At 49.8% G+C, this 25,659-nt stretch overlaps 7 protein-coding genes across 7 annotated transcripts; 2 read left to right on the top strand and 5 right to left on the bottom strand.

Moving 5' to 3' along the window:
• Window positions 1–176: 176 nt before the first annotated feature.
• On the bottom strand, window positions 177–3,113 carry BU24DRAFT_345031 (putative glycosyltransferase family 2 protein; the record flags this gene model as incomplete). Its single annotated transcript, XM_033523432.1, has 5 exons — window positions 177–642; window positions 694–1,236; window positions 1,281–1,990; window positions 2,097–2,606; window positions 2,658–3,113. 5 exons carry the CDS (start codon window positions 3,111–3,113, stop codon window positions 177–179), a joined length of 2,685 nt encoding a protein of 894 aa, XP_033385561.1.
• Window positions 3,114–4,946: 1,833 nt separating this feature from the next.
• Window positions 4,947–6,886, bottom strand: BU24DRAFT_366856 (glycoside hydrolase family 16 protein). Its single transcript, XM_033524325.1, has 3 exons — window positions 6,244–6,886; window positions 5,648–6,188; window positions 4,947–5,589 (listed from the first exon to the last, which is right to left on the bottom strand). Exons 1-3 carry the CDS (start codon window positions 6,789–6,791, stop codon window positions 5,200–5,202), a joined length of 1,479 nt encoding a protein of 492 aa, XP_033385560.1. The 5' UTR covers window positions 6,792–6,886; the 3' UTR covers window positions 4,947–5,199.
• A 627-nt stretch (window positions 6,887–7,513) lies between these two features.
• Window positions 7,514–8,171, bottom strand: BU24DRAFT_343972 (uncharacterized protein; the record flags this gene model as incomplete). Its single annotated transcript, XM_033523389.1, has 2 exons — window positions 7,514–8,011; window positions 8,076–8,171. The coding sequence occupies 2 exons, from the start codon at window positions 8,169–8,171 to the stop codon at window positions 7,514–7,516; spliced, it is 594 nt and encodes a 197-aa protein (XP_033385559.1).
• Window positions 8,172–10,245: 2,074 nt separating this feature from the next.
• Window positions 10,246–10,586, bottom strand: BU24DRAFT_460293 (uncharacterized protein; the record flags this gene model as incomplete). Its single annotated transcript, XM_033531810.1, has 2 exons — window positions 10,246–10,404; window positions 10,473–10,586. The coding sequence occupies 2 exons, from the start codon at window positions 10,584–10,586 to the stop codon at window positions 10,246–10,248; spliced, it is 273 nt and encodes a 90-aa protein (XP_033385558.1).
• A 1,464-nt stretch (window positions 10,587–12,050) lies between these two features.
• On the bottom strand, window positions 12,051–12,787 carry BU24DRAFT_146124 (uncharacterized protein). Its single transcript, XM_033521196.1, has one exon. It carries the CDS (start codon window positions 12,561–12,563, stop codon window positions 12,168–12,170), a length of 396 nt encoding a protein of 131 aa, XP_033385557.1. The 5' UTR covers window positions 12,564–12,787; the 3' UTR covers window positions 12,051–12,167.
• Window positions 12,788–18,945: 6,158 nt separating this feature from the next.
• Window positions 18,946–19,522, top strand: BU24DRAFT_146093 (uncharacterized protein). The gene has a single exon (XM_033521195.1). It carries the CDS (start codon window positions 19,037–19,039, stop codon window positions 19,385–19,387), a length of 351 nt encoding a protein of 116 aa, XP_033385556.1. The 5' UTR covers window positions 18,946–19,036; the 3' UTR covers window positions 19,388–19,522.
• Window positions 19,523–21,403: 1,881 nt separating this feature from the next.
• On the top strand, window positions 21,404–24,670 carry BU24DRAFT_146036 (uncharacterized protein). Its single transcript, XM_033521194.1, has 3 exons — window positions 21,404–22,075; window positions 22,168–22,594; window positions 22,689–24,670. Exons 1-3 carry the CDS (start codon window positions 21,621–21,623, stop codon window positions 24,561–24,563), a joined length of 2,757 nt encoding a protein of 918 aa, XP_033385555.1. The 5' UTR covers window positions 21,404–21,620; the 3' UTR covers window positions 24,564–24,670.
• The last annotated feature ends 989 nt before the right edge of the window (window positions 24,671–25,659 follow it).

Genomic DNA, 25,659 nt, shown 5'->3' with positions numbered 1-25,659 from the left:
GTGATGTGAGTATCAATATGTAGAAGTAGGCATTCTTATGGGGTCTAGTACAATCAAAGAGAAACATATTTTTTTTTCTAAGCACTCAAACGCCCCCTAGCTTACGATGCAGCAAAGCCTTTCATTATCCCTTATATAGATAGCCACTACATCAACGCAACGCCATACCCGTTGCACTACCATGAGAAGGTCATCAGGGCTGGGTTCAAAGCAATCGGTAGCAACAAATGGCTAACCGTAACTGTCGCCATCGGTAAGATAGCAACGAAATCCTTGATATGCCACGAATATGGCACGAATGGTGCGACAGCGAATGTGACCATCACCACGATTCCAATCAATGCGAAAGCTATGCTCCACTTGAAACTTTTCAAAACCTTGGGTACCTCGAGGAAGAAATTTGAGAACTCGGCTTCTTTGGAGGTCGCGCCCCATGTCATGTCCACCTCAAACATGTGGGCAACGATCGCTTGAGAGACGTGGAGGGAGAGGCCGCCGAGGAAGATTGCGAGCATGAGAATCCACTTCATGTTTTCAAGAAGTGCGGAAATGAATGAATGTGTGCCAATGCGATAGCGCATCACGGCCAGCGCAATGTTACCAAGGCCATTGAAGACGATCACGATAGAGAACCAAACTTTCCTGCATCATCTATGAGTGAATGTGGAAACATAGGTAAGTTCAAATACTCACCAGCTATCGATGTAATATTGGTCAAGGTAAGCATTGAACCAACCTACTGCGAAATAATTCGCTGTGGTCATGATCCATGCCGCACCTATCGCATAATATGTGCCAATGTAAGAAATGATTGTAATCTTCGAAGTGAAGCGGATGTTGGAAAATAGAAATTGGCGGAACAGCTTCGTGAAAGGCCCCCGGACGAGCCAAAACCTCACTGGGTAGAATAAAAGCTCGTTGCAACCATATGCATATTTTTCCCAGCGGGCAAGTTCATCATAGACAGTTAGTGAGACTCCTTCTTTGAAACCTTCACCAGCCCATGATGCGAGCCGAATTATATATCCATTCACTTGAAGGCGAAGCGACATGTCGAAGTCTTCCGAAACATGGGACTCGGACCAGAACTTTTCGTAACCATCTTCGTCGAAGAAGGATACTTCCTGAATGGCAGACCAACGCAGTACGGCATTATGTCCGACGAAAGGAGCAACGTCGCCGTTAGAAACAGTGTACTTAATTGCTGTGTAAATGAGATTAGTAAAGAATGTGATACTAAGGAGATCAGCACTGAACTTAGATTTCCAAAGGGCACTTACCCATCCTCGAAGTAATTATTCACGACCTGCATAACGCCAGATGAGAACTGCATGATTCCAACCTCAGGAGACTGTTCCATTTCACTACAAGCATCAAGTAGACAATCCGCAGGGACTCTTGTATCAGAGTCGATAAGCAGAATGTAATCGCCGACGCGTATGTTACCGTCCGCCCAAGCGCGATCATCCTCGAGTAACACTTCTTTAAGGCATCTTTCATACTCCCGCGCCTCATCATACTGACTCCAGTCTTCTCCCCTTGCAACTTCTGCGAGCTTAGCTTCAACTTTGTTCGACAGCTTTAGACCGAAATTCATGTTAGAAGCCTTTTTGAATTTTCCCTTGCGGACGAACCCGCCGGAGCCATGCTGAGGCCTTGCTGTCCATCCAATGCCATGGTCCGCATAACAGTCGATCCGCGCTTGTCGTTCTACTGGATCTAGAATCTGAAGACCATCGTCATTGATGAACATGTTGGCGGAACCACCTTGGAGTTCGTATGTCGATATTGCCTGCTTGATAGACCTGATTGTGGGCGCGATGACAGCCGAGAGACCTTCTTTATAGACGGGGCATTGGATTGTGACGTGTGGAAGTCTTTCAGTGAGTCGACGAGGAGGCATAGCGGAGTAGAAGCGGGAGTTTGCCGCCATCTGGCGAACGGGTCCAATGCACTGAGCAATGCAACCCACGAAAACCTGGGCGAAAAACTGTTGGAACTTTTAGCACTTTGGCTGAATTTCTGCCAAGTATCATGGGCAGGTAATAGAATACACATAATAAGATAGTGGTACACCAAGCGCGTGAAGCACCTACCAAAGTGAAGAAAACCTGGATTGGGACCAGTGCGAGCAGTGCAAGACGTAGATATCCCTTATCAACCATCGTTTGGATTGCAATCTGTCTGGACCCTGCCCCGAGCATGATTATGATGAGGCATAGAGTGCATGCCACAAGCACGGAGTTCATTATGTGGATGGGTCGTTCCTTTGAATTTAGCTCTCCACTTTCCTCATCGAACCTTACACGCTCTTTCTTGGCCGCTTCTTGGGCGGGTTCTGGCTCGCCAGCCTTCCAAACAAAGTCCATTAACTCATCTTCGATTGACGTTACACGAGACATAATGTTTTGAGGGTCATCATCCCAGACGATAAGTAATGCCTCTGCGGCAATAAAAGCGGCGAAATGATTCTTTCGTGCTTTAGGAAAATCATCGAGAGTAGGGAGAACTTGAATGCGAAGCCCGTTGGACAAGGGGACTTCTGTGGCATTTGGAGACCACGCCAGGAAAGTTGATATAATCCGTGACGTGACCGTCATTGCGACCTGAACCTGATCAGAATCTCAATAGAGAGGCCCAAAGAGTATCGATCTTACCTGAATGTTCATTATTGAGCAGTGACACGCAAATGATGAATGTGCCAATGCTGGAGGGCATGCTAGGTAATGGCCTCTCCTTTTCCTGATGAGGACGCCTTCAAGCTCTCCACTCGCATCCTTAATCCACAATTTTCCGCATTGCTGTTGGAATAGATAGTTCGTCATAATTTCGTGTTTGATCTCATCTAAAATTGAACTGCTTCCGTACGATCTGGACGAAAGAGAAAGGGAATTTCGAATCGAGGTTTCTGTAACCGTTGCAGTTCCGCTCGCTGTAGCAGTCTGTGGTGTGGCGGATCCGGATTGCAATGGTGATAAGAGTGGCGGTGCCTGATTTAGAAGAATTGATGATGGATGATTGATGAAAGTTGGTTTTTGTGTCCCAATTATGGTCGTTACATTGTCCTGGGATGGGGTTGAAAGAGTTGAACGATCCTCTGCTGCGGACTCCATATCATGAGGTTTCTCATCTATAATGAAGCTCATGTCAAGTAATTGATGCCTAAAGAGTATCTCCAGAGCCTAGGAAGATTTTGACGATGCTCAGTTAGTCCTGACACTTGACTAGGAAAGGGGGATGACTTGCGAGCGAATGGCGGGACAAGAAGAGAGGGAACGGATACTAAGAAAGATATGAGAAACTTTAGGTCAGACGCTGCGCATCAATCTCCTCCAGATTCAGTATCGAACAAGGCTTCAATCATGAAACTCCAGCACGAAAAGCAGTTGCCAGAAAGAAATCAAGGGATGTTAGCTCTCCATGACAAAAGAGCATTTCCCGTATTGATCAATGGATACTGACGGTATCATTTGCCGTCCAAGGTCAGATACAAAGATTGAAGGATGTAAAGCTGCTCCCGAGCACTGACATGAGCAAGGTTCGATGACCTTTTACCAGGGACTTGCTTGCTAGGAAATGAAGTGTCTTACTTTATCAACAGTATGTGATTGAGACCACATAAACGCCAATCCGGCAGTGCGGCTTGTGATCCTTACACAGTGTTTCGGTTATGCTTTCTTGCAGCTGTTATCGCTCAGTAACTCCATAGTCGAGACCTAAGACTTCTAGTAATATCTAGTAGTCATGGCTGACGGTTACATTCATTGAATGCTGCGGAAAGGTTGGTCGATTCCTAGTTGCGATTTGCCTTTGGGCTTCGCAATGAAGGAAACATCTGCCTCTGATGACCTTGTACAAACGGTGTTTGTCGTCGCTCAACCAGCGATGTGATGATATGATTTGGGACAGGGAATGCCTGCTGCGACTTGCCTTTGGCAACGCTATTCGACTGAAGCGAGTCTGTCTAACGTAACATTCCTTCATGTACAACACCAAGCCCAAGCTGTAGCACAACAGCTGGTACAGCGGGAAATTCGCCAATCATATGAACATAAGATGTACCAGACACTTTTATAGACCAGTTGTACGGTACCAGGTCAAGCGAGATCATGCAAAGTACCCAGCTTGACGAGACGACCTTAACATCCAGCGTTTCATCCTTACCAGGTAGTTGGTTGTCCCTATTAAGAGCAAAATGTGGCATTGAGCATGATACTATAGGTAGGCACTTTATTTTGCCCAGCGAGGATCAATTGATTAAAAAAAGAATCCGTGTGATTTGCATCCCGAAGGTCGGAAAGCCAGATAGCAGTGGCAAGATCTCTCACAATAGGTACACATAGATGAGACGAGACAGGCGTGGCCTTGCTGAAAGTATGGCAAATCTACATCTCAAGTGATACTGACAGTCGAGATTGCCGTACTCTGAACATTTCTATCTGAGTGAGCACCTCTAGGCGTCAGATGTCCAAAGAACGTGATGTGTGTCATCGCTCTTAGACCTTGCATCGAGCTACGAAAACAATCGCACGCCACCACCATGAGTGTCTTTGAACGAAGCGACGAAGATGTACGTAATACGAACATGTATGAGCATGGCTGTGCGAATTGATGATTGCAAAATAGATTGGCCCAATACTGGACGGCGTGGCAGATATCGGGGCCAGCATTTGCTTTGAGAGTATACTTTGAAGCTATTCACTCGATGCACTCAAATACTGTGCAGGCCTCGAGTGTTAAATATGATTATGTATTCTTTCACACATTCCTAGAATCAGTGTCATATGCGAGTAGCAGGTATGGTGACTTCCGAGCAAGTCAGCTGATAAGTAGATTGATCAAACATGAGGCTTAATGTGTCTTGATAGAAGCTCTTCAAAGAGACTAGTTGATGTTCCACTGTACGACATGATCACTGCCCCATGAGTCATATTGAATGAAACGATGTCTCATTCAATTATCGAGCCCTTGACTAGAGGAGCATTTCTCCATCTTATGTGAATGGTTTGTTGAAGTCTAGTAGAGTAAGGTTTGCTTCCTAAGCAAGGAATATCATAATCAACATCCGATCTAAACATAGGAATAGAATAGCTTCAGACCTCCGATGCGCCAGCTGTTCTCCATTAGATGGCATACTCATTTGAAAAGTATCACACGGAATACCTTCAACATGAACGCCTCACCAGCCACAAATACGAATCAGAAACAGCCATTGTAACCAGCCTGTTGCCACATCTTAACGCTTTTGACCTCCATGCGCCCCCTTTCCCTCCACGTAGGATACCACTGGTCGCGGGTCTGCCAGAAGTCTCTTCTGGCCGTCGGACTCGTATCGACCCAAGGCTTCCCCGATTTCCCGTCTTTGAACCAGCCATTGGTGCCGCCTACCGCCACATTGAGGATCAGGTAGAAATCCTCGTCGAAGGGGGCGGTGTTGCTGTTCTTGTAAGCCCACGGATTCTGGAACCTGGTGCCATTGGCATCGGAGATGGGGAATCTTCCGTAGTCCCAGAACGGTTCGTCGAAATGCGTGTACATCACCTGCATCAGCCTGGTGCCAATGTAGGTAAAGATGTACTTTTCGCTCCACTGAATTGACCAAATTAACGCAAACTTAAAAAACGCCGATAATGTGACGGAAACGTACCTCGACTCCAAATGTATAGAAGTCATCGGAATAAGTAGTGTGTAAGACTTTGTGCTTGACGTTGTTGCGCCACCAACCGTCATTATCTGAGTTTGGACCAAAGTGCAATGCACTGCTGACGATGTTGTTTCCACCTTGCCCGAAGGTGTAATTGTTGCCTCTCGACTCCATGATATCAATCTCCCCGGACCGGGGCCACTCGCCGTAGACGCCTTTCTTAGGAAGCATCCAGATGGCGGGCCATAGCCAGTCTCCCTCAGGCAACTTTGCTACAACTTCAATGCGACCAAATTTGATTGACGCACCGAGCTTGGTGTTGATTCGACCCGACTTGACTGGGTTTACGATCGTTCCGTTGGTAGTGTTCGTGCCTGTGACGCAGTCAGTCCACCTGGGGCCGGTGCATCCGTGTCCTCGCAAGTCGACAACGGTGTCTTTTTCGATGAGGCGCCGATCTTGGATGGTAGGTTTGATTACGAGCCTTCCATTCTCAATGAACACGTTCTCATTCGAATTCGTCGTCATCTCGAATTGACCATTACTGTTACACAGTAAGCACATCAACACTGAAATAGGCGATATGGTGGGCTATTCACCCGTATCCTCCGACTTCAACCTCTTTGGTCCATATTTTGTTATTTAAACCTCGCGAGAAGTCCTCATCCAAGACCTGACAATATTTGTGCTGAGAGACTGCTCGGAGGCCCTCCCAAATCAATACGCCTGCGACACCAAGGCCGACCAGTATACCAATGATCGGAATGATCGTGACCCATTTCTCTTTAGGGTCCCTCTTCTCGAGCCACGGTCTTTCGATCTCGCCCTTCTTGATGCGTCGACTCCTGAAGTATTTCTCGCCGTTGGGAAGGTATAGACCGCTCGAGGACGCGGAGGCAGGTTGATTCCTGGAATGAGACCCAGAAGCCGAGCCAGTTTGTGAATCTGACGTCGAGCCATTGACGGAGTCTCGTGGAGACGATCCATACGGTGTTGAGAACGGATCCGCTTGCGATTGACTCGAGGGTCCGGCATTTGTTTCTTCCTTGCCGTTATCACCAGCTACTGGAGCTGTCTTTGGGGCAGGGGGCTGTAAAATCTGCTTCTCAATGGGAGCAACATCATCGTGGGGCTCACTAGGATTCATGTTTGCGCTTCGTCAAGCCTCATTGACTTGGTCAGAACGGCGTTGAATGAATACGCTCCGTGAGTAGATTTGATGGGTGAGGGACAAGTGTCGACCCATTATCCCTCATTCGGGTACCAGAACAAAATTGAGTATGTTCTGGTTATGTCTTATCATCTCGTCCATTGACTTCGCGAATCGACTGCGCTTATCAATTCCAGTACCATTAACTGACCCGGTAGGTTGTACCAGCGAGATCTGGCGATTGAATCCATGTAGGAATAAATCTAGCCTTCGAATCCAGACAAGGGATTGACAAGTCTCGTTGAATGTGGATATTCAGCGACAATTGGGATAGTGAAACCTGCGACAGCCACACACCGGATCAGGCACAAACAAGGGACATCGTGAACCCCGATTCAGGAACCAATGCACCGGATCCCAGAACCAAGGGTTGATGTGCAACGAACCCTCATGTCGGTGAACACGTACAATCTATTTGTAAATAATATCTGTTCCAGTCCTTGGCAAAATTTTCCATCCCAACAGGTTTACAGGATTGTACCTGGAATTTGTGGATTCACGAATCCGTGAGCATTTGATGAAACCCGGTCTATGATGACTCTGATAGACGGCCACGCTGCTCTACATGCGAAGCTGTCTTGCAAGCAACCAACGAATCGATACACCGAAACCAATGCAACTTTCACAGCCCAAACCTCTCCGCAATTGAAGGCGATCGGTTAAGCACCCGCCACCAAGCTCAAGTAGATACTCCACCCCACACCTACCAAACATCCAGCGACGACCCTCTTCTCAACAGGAATCCAAAGGAAACTGATGAGCGAAAACGCAGGCCACAGCTTGTAACCGTCCAATGTGATGGGCCACAGCTTCTCTTGAACGTCACGTGCGATGATATCCCACGGATTTTGCTTTCCCCCTACCGGCGCATTGACGTAACCCATGAAGACCAGGAAGAGGAGATTGTTGAGGACGATGGCCCCGAACGTCTGATCGAGGAGAAACTTGATCAGGATGTTGCGCCCGCTAGTGCGGGTCTTGTACTGTGATTCTGGCGGTGGTTTGCCGTCAACGGTTGAGGATTTCGGGGGCGCTTCGCGGACGGTTGTCGGGAAGGAATCCTCGAGGAAGCGTTGCCAGATGATGTTTGGTGGGTTGCTGATGATGCTAAACGTGACGAACTTTGCGATGGGCCCGAAATCAAGGGTGAATGGTACCTGAGATCAATTTCAATACGTGCAATTGAAGAGTTTTAGTACGATTGAGCTGTATGAGACATACATTGTACTTGTACGATGCGATCACTTGCGCCAAAACATTCGCAATGATGCTGAGCACAGCACCCTGCGCAGTTTGGGAGACGAGACTCGAACTCATGGTTTCCGGATTAAAAATGAAGTGGTCGGTGTAGTATCGGACGGTAAAGCAAAAGAAATTGTTTAAGAAAGCAATTGCACACGATATCAATTTTTATATATGAAGATTTGTAATGCACAGCACAGCACAGCACAGCTAGTTGTTGATATGTGGCCACTACAGCGGGGCGTGCTTATACTGGTAAAGTAGTCTACAGATTGCGTCAATCGTCTCCTTGACCTCTGACAGCAAATGCACGAGATGAAACGATGACATAATCCATCAGGGTTGCCTGAACATCGCTTGGCATTTAGTATACCCTTCAGGATATGTATTTACTTTATTTGTTGTTGCAGATTCCGCTCGTATTGTTTCATGCACTTCTTTTGACAGGAACGAATGCTTGGTCGGAGATCTCTAGGAATTGTGTACTAAATTCGGAAAGTATCATTCAAGGTGCAGACTCCTAAAAGATAATACGACCCTCATTCAATTATTCTCCGAAGCTTTCCTTAAGGAGCCAAGGCCGTTGCTATGGTATTGTTTTATTTACAAGCGTTGATGCACGATGGTAGCCTGTATTGAGGTGGTGTAATTACGAGGCAAAGAACGATTTCGGGATTCGAGGAGCAAAAGTTCTTCTGGCCTCTTGATTTGCCAATGTTGAATGTATATTCAAGAAACAGTCTAAGCACGAAGTATACTTGATCCGCAAGCTCAAAAGCTCGAAAGTGCGTCGACAAAGTCTTTGGACACCTCATATCTCGCCATCCTTGATACTGCACAAGCGCATCTGATATTGACTTCTAATGCGATGCGGTCGCTCTTAAGCAAATTCCACCACGGCCCTTGTCGTATAAACAAATAAATCAACAACAAATCCTAAGGTCGCAAAAGCTCTTCGAATTCACGATTTACGGGTCGATCAATGTAGGCCCTTAATTGCGCTGACTGTATTAACCCCACCCGACTTTGTTGGTTTCGCCGTCGACAACTAAACAGGACGATGCATTGACTTTCGGTTGAGAACATGGTTGTAGGCCCAAACGATGTGCATAACAATAGCTTGGACGACGCGATCTCGAAAGCGGGCCAGATTTCTTTCCCTTTTGTTTGACAACTTTATACGAGATTTCCCATTATACGAATTGGAAAGGCTGGAAGAGCGAACGACTCGTCCCGTATGGGGTTCTATTCCAGAACGTCAAAGCTCAGCGTACAATGTAATCGTAGAATTACACGACAACAACGAAAACCACATGTGAATGCCGCCGCGTTAGTGGGTCAGCGAAGCCCCGTGTATTGCGCCGAGTTAGTGTCGTGAATCCAACAACGAATGGATCTAGTGCATGGCGCCCGCTCGCCCTCGTGTTTTTCGCATGTGCCTGGCCGCCAGCGCGAACTCCAATCATGCCCACGGCTTGGGTTCCGCTGATCCCGATTGTCGTTACCGTCTCGAGAGGTATTCCTGCAGAACGCTATGGAGAAATCGTGAATATGCATCGTGGCGACTAGGATGTTGGCGGAAGACTAGTCGGCACAAGTCCGGTATTGCGATCTCGTTGAAGCTGTGTCAGGTAGTTCTCGGCAAAGCTGTACTTTCCAACCTTTCAGCCATGAGCACTAATTCTTGCGCTGAATTAGTCTTCGAATCTCTGCAACCGTCGTTCTGCATAATCTCGACTGCATATGGACAAAGCCATTCGTATTGCGGACAAGACTCCGAAATCGTCGACGTCAGTATACCGGCACAGTTGAATGCTTCTTCGAAGTCCCCGGTAGCCGAGCAAATTTCCCATGTTGGGAAGATCTCAGAACAGCAGAGAGGGATCGATGTGTGTGCATGCCATCAGCCAGTGCTAAAGTTCGATTATGCTCCCGTTCGTCGATCTGATGTGGTTGAATACGGATTGATGCGATTTCTCCCCCATGTACGGGGTGAGATGGATAGTTGTAGGACATCGGTTTGGGTAGGCGTGGATCGTCCGGCGATACCTGTGGGTCGACATTATGATTGTGCATCGATGGCGGTCGTGTTCCCCCTGCATCTAGGAATTGTAAAGAGCCCCAATCTTCAATATGCATCCAAGTAGTTTCATTTCGCTTCTTTTGCAGATTCCCTTTCACGACGACGGTCGGCAAATTTCTCAAGCTTCCTCTCCAATTCCTCCTTCCTACTGACGAGTTGAGAGCGGACGACTTCGAGCTGGGCTATCTTATCCTCGGGTGTGGCTTGTCTGATCTCTTGTTGTTTCTGCGCGGGAGAGAATGCAGATTAGCGATTGGAAGAACTGATAGTTAGAGTAAAACAATCAATCGTACCTGTTTGAGCTCTTGGCTGCCTTTCAATCCAGCTCCATACAATGTTCCAGTAACTGTGATGGCTGTGACTGCACCAGTCATGATCCATCTGCGCACCGCCTGCTGGGTAGTCATGGTGGCGTTGATCGGCAGGGTCCGACGGGAGTGAAAACCTCAGATCGCGACAAAGACGAGGCACGCAGGAGGTCTTTATAGATCTGGGGTTAGCAGGGTGCTCTTTGTACGTTGAAATAAAGATTGGGAGGAAGGAGAAATCGTTTCCTCCCGAACGACGATCGAGTTTACAACTTTTAGGTAAGAGGGAGCTCCACAGGCACGCGGATGACAGGGGAGGGCCAAGGCTAAGCTTTGTGAATTTGACATCTCCGCGGGAACATCGCGACATCTGCCCCCACACCCACACACGCGAACGCCTTCCCAGAACAAACAAAACAAAGGGAATCTGGTCCCTGCAACGAGTTACGACCGTCACTGCTCACCTCCCACGATTCCTTTACCCGCGTTCCAATATAGGAACACTCTCGGCGATCCACGATGTCGAACTTCCAGCGTCCACAGACGAATTCCTCGCGCCTCAGCACGATGCCCTCGCAGAAACCCCGTCAGCTCGCACACCTGCAAGCACAGCTCGGGCAGTTGACAGCAAATGTCGCGGATCTGGAGAACCTGATGCGGATGACTGCGATTCAGGCGCAGAGCATGCGTGGACTAGGGGGATACGCGGGAGGAATGTGAGCGACCCATTCTCGCTAGATACCAATTTGAGGGGAGATATCTCAACTTGCCGTGCACTTAGCTAATGGATTCGGGATCGCAGGTTCATGGCAGCGAGCAAGGTTCTTGGAGAAGAGACGGTGAAAGGAGGCGTAGAGGCTGGTGCCTCCGGGCAAACACAAGGACACAATCAAGAGAAATCTTGAAGCGAGCCAACGCATCAACCAAAGATGGGGGACAGATACGACAACACGATTAAGATTATAGGAGCAATTGGTGGAAGCGATCTGATACGGGAAGATTTCGACACGTAACTCCCAGCAAAGATGCTGATGCTGATGCACAGAAATGGCGCAGGCATTCTGGGGAAGAGATAGGATAATGCGGAGACTCTCCAGGATATTCGCCCTGATTAGGGCAGATACGATGCCCGGACTAATTATCGTGTCAATGGAAGAGGAAGGTCTTATCAGAAGTCGAGCATCAAGCGAATGAGATTGCCTATGCAGCGGTAGTTGTTGCCGAAGAGGACTGCAGATGATAGGGAATGCAGATGATGGATGGATAGAAGCAGCTACCACAGTAGTAGACCAGTCCCATCAAGCATTGGGGGTTGGGCTAATCACCTTTTGCAAACATACTTTCCCCAGATATCCCTTGTGGGGTATCGGTCGAAATTCACAGTTAGAGAGATAGGATAATAAGGGCTTCAAATTCAAGCTTACCTGATGAAGCATGTAGTATGAAGCATGTACCTGAAATGATCGCCAGCTCTTCATCAAAGGTCCCTGATACGATAGGGGGTTACACAAGCTTTAGCAGATGAGTGGGAAACCAAACTACAATCCGCTCGCATCCTATCAAATCGAATTCTTTGCCCGTCGTTATCTCGCATTACAAGATTTGTCTTTCGCTTCAGCGGCTCTCGGACGGCGGTTCTGATACGCATATGCAAGTCATTGCTCCCTCCCCTCTCCGCATTCAGATAAGATTGCTCCCCAGTGCCCTGATAGGAAGCTGGGCCTTGCACAAGAGGGCAGACCAAAGGCGATGGATGATAAAGAGTCGCCTAAAAAATGGAAAAAATGTGTCACCATGGGGCTTGAGCAGCCTTGTACTTGAGTTGCACGTCCAATAATCCAATAATGAGCAATCTGACCCCCAATCGCAACTGAACTGGAACGAGAAGCTGGACAAGGCGTTATCAAGCTCGTCATGATAAGCTATCATTGCGAACTCTGCTGGCTTGCTGCCGCCTTCTGGGCTCCGACTCGATGTTGATGGAAAATTTTGGAGTATAAAGAAAACGGCTGTCCCGCCCATCCACCCCCTGGGAAACTCGGTTGCCCTGCATAGGGGAGAAATAAGTTTTGGCATCGCTAACCCTACGATTCGACTCCTCCGCTCCCGTCTCCGCTCCGCCCACACTCGGGTCACGTTTTCTCCCGTCCCTGCATTTGGATCTGCCAAGACAACACACGATGGAGTCTTCCTATTTACCAGAGGAGGGGTGGGACATTTGATATGGTATTCATTTCCTGGTTCAAGAGGGGGGAAACTTGGGGGATACCCACTACTGCTGGTGGCTCCAGTGGGTATCTACTGAGAGCCTGGAAGGTGGAGGGTAATTACAACCAAGCACACACAAAGAATGGGTTGAGGCATGCTACCCATCTCTTCGACATACGGGGTCCTACAGTCTACCTACCGGCCGGACATGCGAAGCCATGGTCCGCATGAAGCAAGCATGGCAATTTCCGTATTGTTGAGGAGGGCCTGATACGAGTTGGACGAAGCAGATGGGGAAGGGAAATAGCGCACACGACTAGGGCCGCGAAGCAATCCACCCACCAGCAACGACGACGTCGTCGCCGTCTTCCACAAGGCAGGGCAGGGCAAGGCAAGGCCCAGTATACCTACCTAGTGTCGTGTGGACGATTGAACCAGCCGCCGATACGAGGAGCGCTACTGCGCTCACACGGTATGCAATCATCCAACACCTGCAAAGAGACCTTTTACCGTTGATCGGCGACGAGTCTGACGACACTTGCATTCCCTCGTCGTCGATAGGGAGAGGCTATGAGCCAAAACGATATGCTCATATTACGGCCCCCCCACAGATGTCATCCCGCGCCCACAACGCCTGGAGCCCTGTGCTCCGGTTGAAGACCCCGCCAAGTTCAGGTCCAGAAGGGTTCACCCTGCCCCATATTGCCTATCTGTGCTGCACGCATAAGCCCATAGCTCGGCAGCGGCGGGTATAGGGAAATGAATGGAAGAATCAAAGGGAAATGGGATTGCATGTGCATCTACGTGGGCGCGGAGATGATGATTTTCTTCATACAGTTTTTTGCGGAGTAGAGACCAGCCATCTAAGTCATACATGCAAGTACGACCGTGGCAACTGAATCTCTGCTCGTCTAATTACCGGAGCCGGTGGTTATGGTATGCACTGGTATAGTTACTGGCATATGTGGTAGTGGGAGTGGTAGTTGGTGGTGATGGTCGTTGGTAGGCAACGTCATACAAGACGATCCAATGGGAAACGGACCGGAAGGCATTATCGAATAACTGTAAGAAATGGTTTTACACTCCATATCTAGCAGCTATCTCGACAATCTCGAATTGGGTGGAGTTTTGTGGATTCCGTGGATTCGAAAGTGGAGAGTGGGCGCATCAGAGATTCGGAGGGGTGTGAGGATACCTACAAGGACAAGCTGTGAGAGGAGGAATGGAAAACCTCCAGGCCCGCAACACCCGCTTGTCGAACGGATTCAGTCGGTTCAAGGCCTAGTATCCTTTGTGACTCGCATTAGCAGATAGATCCATGCCGAACAGAGCATATTCCCCCCACGCAATCCCGGTCATCTACTCGTCTCGTCTCCTCCACTCTACTTGTAGTTTCTCCGTACCCTACCCTACTCTACTCTATTGTGCTCCATACACTGTATACAATACCTTTTCCTGCGCATTCATCATCATTATTTCATTTATTGGATTATGCTGCAGCATATGCATGGGACACAAACTTACTATGTGCATCAACCGCCCACCCGCTCCCTCGCGTCCGTCACCATGATGGAGTGGATAACCACATTCGGGAATCGGTCTTGAGAACAGAGCAGGACAATAATCAACGATGCACCACCACGGAGGGCCTGACCTGACCTGATAATCATCTCAACCTCACAAAGCAAAGTAACCTATTTAGCTCCGGTTTGGGTTGGGCGGTGGCACCGACTAAGCCGGGATAAACGTTTAACGCGACAAGCCCTCCCCTCCACCCCCAAACAATATCCAAAGGGACGGCTGTCGAATGTGTAGACGTGCGCCTCTCGTTTCAAGCCACCATGTATTATTCACCGTGGTCTCGAAGAATCGAATGTTCATGTCGCTACCGGGTACGTACGTACACAGTACCTACATACGCAATCATGAACGTACCGTCTACCTGCCGTCCAGTGCAATATTGTTAGCATGTGAAAGTCGAGCTACTTGGTTGTACAAACTTCGAAGACCCTCTCTCGCTAGAATCGAATCCAAGGAGTGCAGGGGTCACCAAGCCCAGTGAGCACAGGCGAAGTCGATCCCTTCGGAATCATCGTTATGCTCCGAGGTACTGTATGTATGTAGGTAGGCATGTACAGCCCCGAGCCTAGAGGCAAAGGGGAACAGGTCGGATTTATGGTCCTTGTCTACAGTGATGTATCTACGTATACCATGTACCTCGTCCCGAGACGTCACCTTTCGAGACCAAGAGTATGTGCATTCAGGAAAACAAAACATAATTGTAATCGTACTCCGTAGAGTACCTTTCATTTCAAGCATGGTCTCAGGTGGAAATGAATGTCCAGCTAGGTAATGGGTCTTGCATAACAAATGCGAGCACCCAACATGTACTTACGAGCTGGCGTTCTCGACTCTAATTTTCCAGGGTTCACAGATTGGATGTCCAAACTCCCGAGATCTAGGGTCAATATGTCCCCTCCCACTCACGGTGCAGGCCGAGCACCTTACCTCTCGTACCCTAGGTATACTTGTAACTACTGTCCAGCAAGGCGAACGGCTAAATCTTGAATGAAGACCCGCTTTCGCAGCAACGGTCCGTCGGTATTACTTTCTGTCGAGCTTGCTGTTTCTGTCTCGTCTCGTTCAGCTCTCATCCGAACGCTCTCCACTTCACGTAATTTGGGTATTCGTACGGAGTACTTGTACTTGTACCTACCAACTCAACCTTGTCGACCAAATGAATTGAATTGAATCCAGCAGTTATACCTGCAGAAGTCACCGTAGAGCAAATAACATCTCAAATGATCCCAGACAAACGAACAAATGAAGATCCATCCCAATTCCCAATCCGGCCGGCTTTAGCACTCCGGAAAAGCCACTACCATTCTTCGCCAAGTCATTTACCGTACAAATAATGTTACTTACTCACCAACTCTGACCGCCCGTCATTGCGCCAAATCAGAATTAATGCTCTCGCCATTGGCTCGATATCGGGCGCCACGGAATGGTCTCGATATTCCAGCGATCGAAGGGCTGTGATTGGCTGCTTGCTTCACCTCATGCTCGCCTTCCAACATACACATGCGTTCACCTGGATCCGATACTACCTGCTCCAGATCTCGATTATGATCTTGATCTTGATATTGATTTGGCTGTAACCGTGACTTAGCCGTAGACCTACATACCATTGCTTACATCTTCCTCATGCACAACCTGTGTAGATATCACGCATAAGTTACAAGTGCATACATCCGCACGGCGAGTATCATCGTGATCCTCAATCTCATCCCAGACCAACAACAACAACGACGACGATGAGCAACAATGAAGATCTGACGATCATCCGCCAATCCTTCCCAGTATAATTCTCCACCAACCAAGTACAAAATCTACCCATCTTTCCCATACCGTACACAGTAATTACACTGCAATGCACTTTACATCTTACGAGTACCCATTCGTGTTTCGTGGTTTTATAAAGGGATTGGGATTACGAGGAGGATCGTTGGTGGTGTGGGTTGTTCATGACTTGGAACCATGCTCGTAGCGAGTGGACGGGAGAGAGTGTCCGGTCAGGATAGGTATAGGGCATGGGTAGAGGGTATGTGGCTAGTGTGATCTATGCATCTATTTCTGGAGAACCAGCGGGCTTCGAACCTCCTAGTTCTCTTCTACAAGCAAAGGTACAAGGGAATAGATCAAGTGATTGATAGATAGATCGTAGTTAGATATGCAAGCAGTGAGACTTTTGGGTTTGCCATCGTAAGGGGTGTGTAATGAGGGAAAGGTAGGAATTTGGAATGTAGAGGATTGTCACGAGCAAGACGGATGGATCCAAGCGTCGAGATGGAAGCTCAGAGGCGTATTCTAGGGGTTGGTGGGTGCGAAGTGGGACAGACGTCTGGATGCATTTCTAGAAAGGGGCGTATGAGACCAAAGGCGGTTTGAATAGTGTGGCGTTGGAAAGCAGGCATAACGTGGTGTGGTTTATTTAGGACCTACCTAGTCTGTAGCAAGCATCGCTGCCTCAGTCGCAGCAGGACCCTGACGAGGTTGTTGCGGGAGCCTGTTGTTGTTTGTTGTTGAGACAATCCATCGTTCGTCATGCGAGTCTACATGCCTAGGTACCGAACCCCTCGGTGGTCCCGACCCCGAATGCGTGCAAGCTTGGCCGATGCCGGTGCGTTGACACTGTTGAGGCCCTTGGGGATTCGAGAAGGGAGAGAATAGTAGGGTGGTTCTAAGATGGTTCTGGTTTGGAGTGGTGGGAATCGAAGTTGGTACGAGTAGTGTCGTTGTGTATTGGGCGACTATGGCCCAATCCACGTGCGTTTCAGCCACGCGAGCAACGATAAGTGGAGACGAACTTGTAGACCCTGAATGAAAGATGATCGGGAAGGGGGAAGAACCGGGAATGGATGGATCAGCTATCGGAAGATGTAGGGACGAAATCATGGTTTTTGGCAGTGTCAGTGGTGACCTCGGTGGAGAGCTAATATGGATCTTGAACTTGGTGCTTTGCCAGCCCGACCGACCGAAAGGTTAACTCCCAAACGGTGAAAGGCAGTTCTGTTCAGAGCATAGTAATCTGTCGGGAGGAGTATCGGAACCAGGGAGAGTTGTGCTCGCCAGCAGTGTTACTGACGAATGCGGACAGTATCGAATTCACTTTCTATACAACATCCAAATGGTCCTCGTTTGATTTACAAGCATTGCACGCATGCCTAGAGAAGAAATTTCTCGTGCGTGCAGGAATTGTAAGCATCGACAAATGTTTTCCTGGTTTTTTTTCTTCATCTTTTTGCCTCACGAGGATGATACGAAGATCTAGCCGCCTCTACAAGACTGACTGACAGAGTGACAGTATGGGTTCTTCCCTGCCGTTTGCCACGAGAAGGCGCATGCAAGTGGGCGTTGTCAGCAAAGCCCTAATTCCGGGTTCGGCTCAGAACATGGACTACTACGGCCACTAACTTCTGCAGGACCACTCGCGAGACATTCCATTGTAATTATTGGGACGGGCGGGCGCGCGTTGAAGTGAGTGGCTTTTCCTGAACCTGAACCTGAACTACGACCATATGTAATGACTTGTAAACCATAAATCACCATACCATGCCAGTAGCAGGTAGGCCGTGACCATCCATCAGCCATCTTGCAGAATGAATGTCGGGTCTCGCTAGGGAATTAGGCGGCGCTGGCGCAGCGCAGGACAGCGCAAGTTGTTGTTGCAACGGGATGGAGACTTGTTAGCTACCTAGGCATGTCGCATACCGTATGTATGTACCGGGCAAATGCATATGGGAAGTGGGAGGTGCCCAATCAGAGCCCATGTGGAACGTTATTTCATTTTCTTGCCTTTCCGCACATCTTGCATCTGAGCCGGATGATGGTCGGCAGAGTGGGTTTGCATGATTCATGTAACTTTGGGTTTCTCGAGGCAAACGAATGGGGGAGAGTCACTCGCTCGTGACTCGTGAGGCTGTGACGACAACGACGACGACGACAACGACGGCTGAAGTGGGACATGGGGAGGGGACATTGCTGTGTTTACTTTTTTCTCTTCCTTCTCTTTGCCTCATGCATGCATGTGTATGTAGTACGAGTGGTGTATGTAGGGATGGATGAATGGGGGTTCCGTGTAAAGTGTCAGTCCATTCCTTCTGTTGCTGTTCTGGTCGTTTGCTACAGCATTCTCCTCGTACTGTACTCCGTACACAGTATGAACACAGCAAATCCACATTCTCTCCCCACGCGAACCCCCAAAGGTTCTCTCCAATGATATGCCCGTCCGCGGTTGCTGCTGCATCCATCCGCATGGCATGGTCAGCACTGTTCATCTCCGATCCCAGCATGTGGGTGGTGGTCCACCGTCCATCATTCAACATAAACAGCTACCGCACTACTTAACTCCGTATAGCTGCACCCTATTCGTAGGGTAGTTATAGTACAGTATGTAGTGCTGCGTACAAGTCGTGCCGGGGTCCTGAACGGTTCGAGGTTCTTCAGCACGGCCCAGGCGGTTCTGCCCTGGCGTCGTCCAAATCGAACATTTACATCTACATCGACAAACCTGTTATTCCTTTGATTCGAGAGGCTGCCGTAATTGTTGTGCAGTCTCGTTACGATGTTGGCGTCTGGTACTGTACGGAGTACATACATACAGATTACGAGTAGTACTGCACCTCAGAGTCTATAGAGAGAGAGGGACAAGGAGGATCCGCAATTATCATGATGCCCTGCCCGGCAGAAATTACTCTGCGCGCGCATCTTCTTTCTTTACTTCTGGCTATGACGCCAGCCAAACCTCTAGACGACTCTCTAACACAGCCTCCGGAGCAGTGATGTACATGTACAAGTACGCTACTACAGTAGTCAACTCGTACACTACGAGTATTTCGCGCGCTGTCGTGTGCTCACCCGTCCTCCAAAGCTGTCTTTATTGGATCGATGAATGGGGATTATTAGCCACCCCTCTGTCTCTCCCTCGAGTCCCTCCCCTCCCCCCCTCCGCCCCTTCTACCGCCGCCCGGAAGACCCGCTTTTGGCTGGCTTCTGTCCACTGCTCTGGCTTCTGGATGTCTCAGATGCTCAGAATGTACTCCGTACCTTCGAGTACATACATATGCGACACAGTTATGGTCGAAGTACATGAACATCATCTTTCATTTCTCCAAGATGTTCTTATATGGTAAACAACACTCGATCACTTTTCATGCTGTGGTGACCTTTCCCGTCTTTGTCCTAATGGAGACCCTTACTGTTGTTGTTGTTATTAACTGTGAGAGAGGGATGACGGATATGCAAATCAATAGCTGGGTACTTACTACCGTAGGCATGTGAAATAGAGTGGAGGGCCGACATACGAGTGCATTTCCAGTAGCCGTGGCCGTGGTGGTTAGCCGTACAAAGCACTCGGTAGTATTATTTAGTATTCGTACCGTGTACACGTACGTACAAGTAGTTACAGTGTAGTTACTCCGTACTTTGTTGAACTACACAGTACATACAATAATGATGATCCTGGCGGCGCAATTGTTGTTGTATTGGTATTGTATGGGCCCCCCACAGGCATCGATGCACAGACATGTTCCATCCCATCCCATCCCATCCCATCCCATCCCATCCCATCTCCATGTCTCTCTCGTCTCGTCTCTTGTTGTCTCTCCCATGTCAACATCCAGGGTATTATCCTATATCCCCTGTACCTTGTCCCCTTGTCCCATGTCTTCTTGTCCCTCGTCGTCGTCCCATATGGCGGCCCATGTCTGCCTAGGTATTGTCCAAGTTCGGGTTCAAATTCAGGTTCAAACAATAACATGCGTGTTCAAGTGTTTGAGTATTCGACTCCATCATATCCATGTCGGTCGGTCTCTTTCCGTATCTCTCCCCCTCCATGGAATATGTGGAGTCAGTCTGCCAGATCCATCCATATCCATACTATACCCATGTTCTTCATCTCCATTCTGATTCTTTCCATCTTCATCACGGTACAATAGGCATATACTCACATGCTTAGTTGCTACCTACTACCTACTAGATGGTACATGGTGAATAGTCCATAACCCACTCTCCCCAATAAAGCACAGTACGATATGTATCATCACAGTTAGAAACCTCCTCCATCCATCCATCCATCCATCCATCCGTCCCTCCCAACAAGGCATACCCGTAGAGCAACCCAACTTGAGCCATCTTGACCGAACTAAATCCAGTACCTGTACCCATTCCGTATTAAACCATCGTTTATGAGCTAGCAAGGCCCGACAACGCCAGGTTATGGTCGACTCACTGACCGCCATCCGCCGCCGCCGTGTCCGTCGACGCCCATCCTTCCCTCACTAGAATTAGAATCAAGACGCTTTTCTTGCCTCCATCCACCCATTCCACCCATCCACTCATCTGCTGTGCATCATCCATTGTTCCATTATTGATCCATTAACCACCCCATCATCCTGGATCCATCCATCGCTTCATTCGATTTTCCGCTACTTAGATACAGTCCGCTACCGCTGCACTTGCACTTGTATACCCTACAAGTACAAGTATACCCTAATGTACCTACTCTTAGAGACTTACAGCTTACATCGCCGCATCCGCTGCTTCGTCAAGCCATCGGCCAAGCTTGTCGCCAGTCTCAGACCCAGCCCTGTACTGACTGTACTTTGTATTTACCGTTCTGTACCGTTCCGTACTGGACTGCTGTAGTCTTGGACTTGTAACTCTTGTACGGTAACTAGCAGTGGAACGTGCGTGCGTGCATTGCAGCCCGTCTTCTTTTTTTTCTGTTCGAAATTGCCCACTGGTCAATCGCTCCGTCTGCCTGTCCTGGCCTGGCTGGCGTCTGTCTGTCCGTCTGTCTTGTCTGTCTCTGTCTGGGTGTTCGTGTGTGCGTGTGTGTGTGTGTGTTCTGTCCCACCATCATAGGCGCAAGCACAAACCACCTCCCACTACCCACCACCACCATCGCATCCACCACCTCCACCACCATCATCGTCACAACCACGACCACTACCCTGCCTCTTATTCTTTTACCCTCTTCTACACATACACATATACACACTCATACACTCTCTCTATACCTCTCTTCCCTTTCTCCTTCTTCTCCCTCTTCTTACTCATTCGCAATTATCCTCCCGCCATTTCAACGCCACTCCCACCCTGCTCTCTCTACTCCCCTGCAGGCGCACAGAAAGGAAAACGAAGGAAGCCAGAAAGAAAGAAAACAAGGGAAGGGAAATAGGAACAGCACAAAAAGCAATTCCTTGACCAACCCACACCCCTCCCCGTGCGATTCTCACTGCTTCTGCTGCTCCTGCTCCTGCTGCTGCCGTGCGTCTCCGGCAATAATACCCCAACCAGCCGTCTGCGCGGGCGCATCTGGAGTCCCCGGATCCGTTTTGTAACACCACCACCACCCACCCACCCATGTATACGCCTTTCGAGCGTGAGCGTGGGCGTGGGATGTATTCTGCAGATCGCCAACCGCCGATTCCCACTCCATTCTCCACCTTCAGCAGCTCAGGTTCACGTCAGAGTCAGACTCACGCTCACTTCGAGGACTCGTCCGGTGCAAACTCCGCCGTACACTCCCTCACCTCCAACAGCACACTCGACAGCAAACTGGATTTCTCCTCCGAAGAAGCGGCTGCTCGCAAGGGCATGCTCGATACCTCCATCTTCCCTCCCTTCAGCAACGATGCCGCCAACGCCAACGTAGATACTCCAGAGGAAATGCAGAAGAACGATCCCTTGGGCACGCAGATATGGAAACTGTATTCCAAAGCAAAGACCCAGCTCCCCAACGCGGAGCGCATGGAGAATCTCACCTGGCGAATGATGGCCATGAACATGAGGCGTGCCGAGATCGATCGCAATAGAGGGTACGCAACACGCCATGTTACCAATGCCCCAGTTCGCGTGCAACTTCAACTCTGTTCCCCGTTACTGACAATTCGTCTTTCCCTGCTTGCAGGTTAGGTCCGATCCACGAAATGAGGCCTCCGCCTCCCTCCACGGCATCTGCGAGCGTGAGCCCGAGTGCGAGCGCGAGCGCGAGGCCTGCACCGAGGACAGCGCCAAGCGGCATTGCACAGTTGAGAAAGTCGGTCGATCAGCGAGCGCAGACACCACCGTCGGATACAATGAACTTGGACGATTTTATATATGAGTCGTCTGTGGGATCACCAGCGGGCTTGCCACCTTCTCCGTCTAACGATACGAGAGCCGCCTCGCATACAACGGCCCCTGCGATAGCGATAAGGAAACCCAACCAACTCCACGACCATAACTTCTCCCTCGCCCGCGCCTCTGCTCCCTCAGTTCCTCCTCTCGACATCCGGGAGAATGAGTTCGCATATGTTCCCCGTCACGTTCGCAAGACAAGTATCGACGAGCGAAGGGTGAGTTACCAACCTACTGCCTCCTTCTACTGCCTCCTCCTCCCTCCTACACCTCTTATCTTTCCCTCTACCCTCCTACTGACTCTCTTATCAGCCCCCCAAACGACGAGCAGAGGCCTCGCCGCAGGTCCCTGCCGTGAACAGCATCATGATACCGAACGACCCCGATGCAGAGGCCGCTTTGAACCACTACTCCCTCGACCAGACCATGCAACACTCCAACTTCCCCTCCTCCCAGGCTCAGGTCCCCTTCGCTCTCGACACCTTCCAACTGAGTGACCCTGACCCTATCATCAACTCCGCCGGTCCTTTCCAGCAGACCTTCGGCTTCTCGCCAGTGGGTTCGCCCATGATGAACAGCTCCTCGTCGTTCTCGAACATGTACAACCCCAATTCGATAGCGTCGTCTCTCAATTCCACCAACGACTACTACTCACCATCTAGCTCCGCCTTCCCTTCGACGGTGTCGACTCCACAGCCCATTCAGGAGGAGGGCTCCATGTACTTCGATCGTACCGGCATGGACATTCGTGGGGCACATGGAGGTAACAACTATGGACCCCACCGCCCCTCGGCATTGTCCAACTCCATGCAAACCCAGTACATCTTCGATCCCAACAACAACAGTGACTCCATATTCAGTGCAGTGACAAACGCTGGCTCTACGCCCTTTTCTGCACCGAACTCGTTCGCTCAATCTGGACACGTCGACCCGTCACAGGTTCTGCACAACAACCTCCCATTCAGGACAGAGCCTATGCAGATCGGACAACGAGAGAGCATGTTCTCCTTTGGCGGTGATTCTGATGCTGAAGATGACGATGGTGGAGCATTCCCAGACAGGACCATCTCCCAGGCTGATTACTCGCCGATGGAAGAGAGCTCCATTGACTTCAGTGGGGGCTTCCAGTGGGAGACCAACCTATCCAACCAGTTCAATCCCACTCCTGCGAGGTACCCAGCGGGCCCGCCACGTAAGACTGTGACGATCGGACAGACTGAGATGGTCTCGTCGCCTCAGGATTCGTGGCAGGGAGGCAGCCTCGGCCGTGGACATGGCTCTGCCGCCTCCGTCAGCGACATCCGCAATCGAGGAAACGATCCCAGACGCCAAAAGATCCCCCGCACGAGTTCCACACCCAATGCAGCCGGCATGGTACAGGGCATGCTCAGCCGCCCACAATCGTCACCAAACTCACCGCCTGAATCTGCCTACAGCTCGGCAGCGCCATCCAGGCCGTCAAGTCCTGGCGGCACGAAGCCGGGTGAGCAGAACGGAGCTCCTACCACTTGCACCAACTGCTTTACCCAGACCACCCCCCTCTGGCGACGCAACCCCGAAGGCCATCCCCTCTGCAACGCATGCGGGCTCTTCTTGAAGCTTCATGGTGTGGTGCGCCCATTGTCGTTGAAGACAGATGTCATCAAGAAGCGCAACCGTGGCAGTGGTAACTCTGCCCCGGTGACTTCGTCTACAAGGTCTTCAAAGAAGTCGTCACGCAAGAATTCCCTTGCCCATACACCTGTTGCGACACCGATATCCGCAAAGGCCAGTCATGCTGATTCCGAGTCTCCTAAATCGACCGGCTCTGCAGGCACTGGACCCACCGGCGCAAGCGGCGCTACGGGCTCAGGCAGTCTTAAGTCTGGTGGGGTGGTCCCCATCGCACCAGGACCTCCCAAGACACAGCCGACCACGCCGACAAGTGCGCCCCAAAGCCGCACCATCACTGTCGCCCCGAAGCGTGTTCGACAACAGAGCAGGAGCGGTGTGCAGGAGTTAGAAATGGCAGACGCGGACGACACGAGCGGAAAGGCGCCGCCCGTGACGAGGCGAAAAGAGCCAACGATACTGACCACCAATCCACCACCTTCTCAGAACCTGGGCAGTCTTCCCATGGGTGCCATGGGCCAGGGACTGGCAGCGAGTGGTCCTCAAGAGTGGGAATGGCTCACGATGAGTCTCTAGTGGAGCGTCGCTCTTTGTGCTCCAGCTGCTTTAGCTGGGAGACAAACACAGAGTGCTTACGGAGATTGTGCTTCAGCAGAGTGCACATCTCCAGGCCCTGCCGACCTTGGTCATCTTGATGCAGCGATTCACGGTACTCCTCGCTCCCTCCCGACTCTTCGTTCTTTTCGATTTCACATAGAGCTCAACGCTCTTTCTCTCTCTCTCATCCATATCACGATGAACGCCCCTGATTGCCGGTGTTAATGGTTCCGATTCTTTCCGGGCCTTTGCTTTTCCGTCTGTCGTTGAAATTCCCATTGAATACAGCGCGGATTCGCCATTTTATTTGAATGCGATACCTCGGGTTTGATGCTTTACATCGAGCGTTTATATAGACATGGCTTGGTTCACGTATACTGATTATTTTGTTCAATCTCGATTTCTTTTCGTACTTTTCCTTTCTTCTTTTCTCTTTTATTTCCATCTCGATACACGTATGTCAGCAGGTGGAGGAGGCAGGCGCTCCATCAGGCTGTGCATCACCTAATGTCACGAACGAGAGACGCTTTGGGGGGAGGACTCTGGCCCCGGTTGGCATCCGACCCCAACACGCATTTTTCCTTCGTCACTTGCATGAGCTTATGAGAGATTCCCCTGATACCGGTGTGAGTTAGAAATGGGTTCTGGCAGCGTTGTTTCCGCGGGTTGCTGCGTAATTTGGTCGTTATGTTATGATACGGAGAAGATGAAGAATGGTATGGCCGTCTTTACACCTGTGGAGGACAGGAAGTCGACCTGCAGTCAGTTCGTTTGATACCTTTTTCCGAGATGTTCTTGTCTGGAGCGATGATGAAGGAAGATGAGGACATATAAATAAGGAGAATGAAATGATCTCTAATCCACACAATTGTACCTTTGACCATTTCCGTGAATCTCCAAGTGCACCAGAATCGATCGTTGGTTACATGGCCCTGCTAATCTTCCATCTCTCTCTGCGTGTGCATATTACGATACAGCAGACCGCCCTCTCAAACAAGCCTAATCTGGTCTCCCAAATAGCGGTGACAGAATTGACATTGAACATGGTATGACCTTGTACCATCAATCCATCATC

This window comes from Aaosphaeria arxii, assembly GCF_010015735.1.
Source record: "Aaosphaeria arxii CBS 175.79 unplaced genomic scaffold BU24scaffold_3, whole genome shotgun sequence".
Taxonomy (NCBI): Eukaryota; Fungi; Ascomycota; class Dothideomycetes; order Pleosporales; genus Aaosphaeria; species Aaosphaeria arxii.
This window is presented reverse-complemented; position numbering and strand designations above follow the sequence as displayed.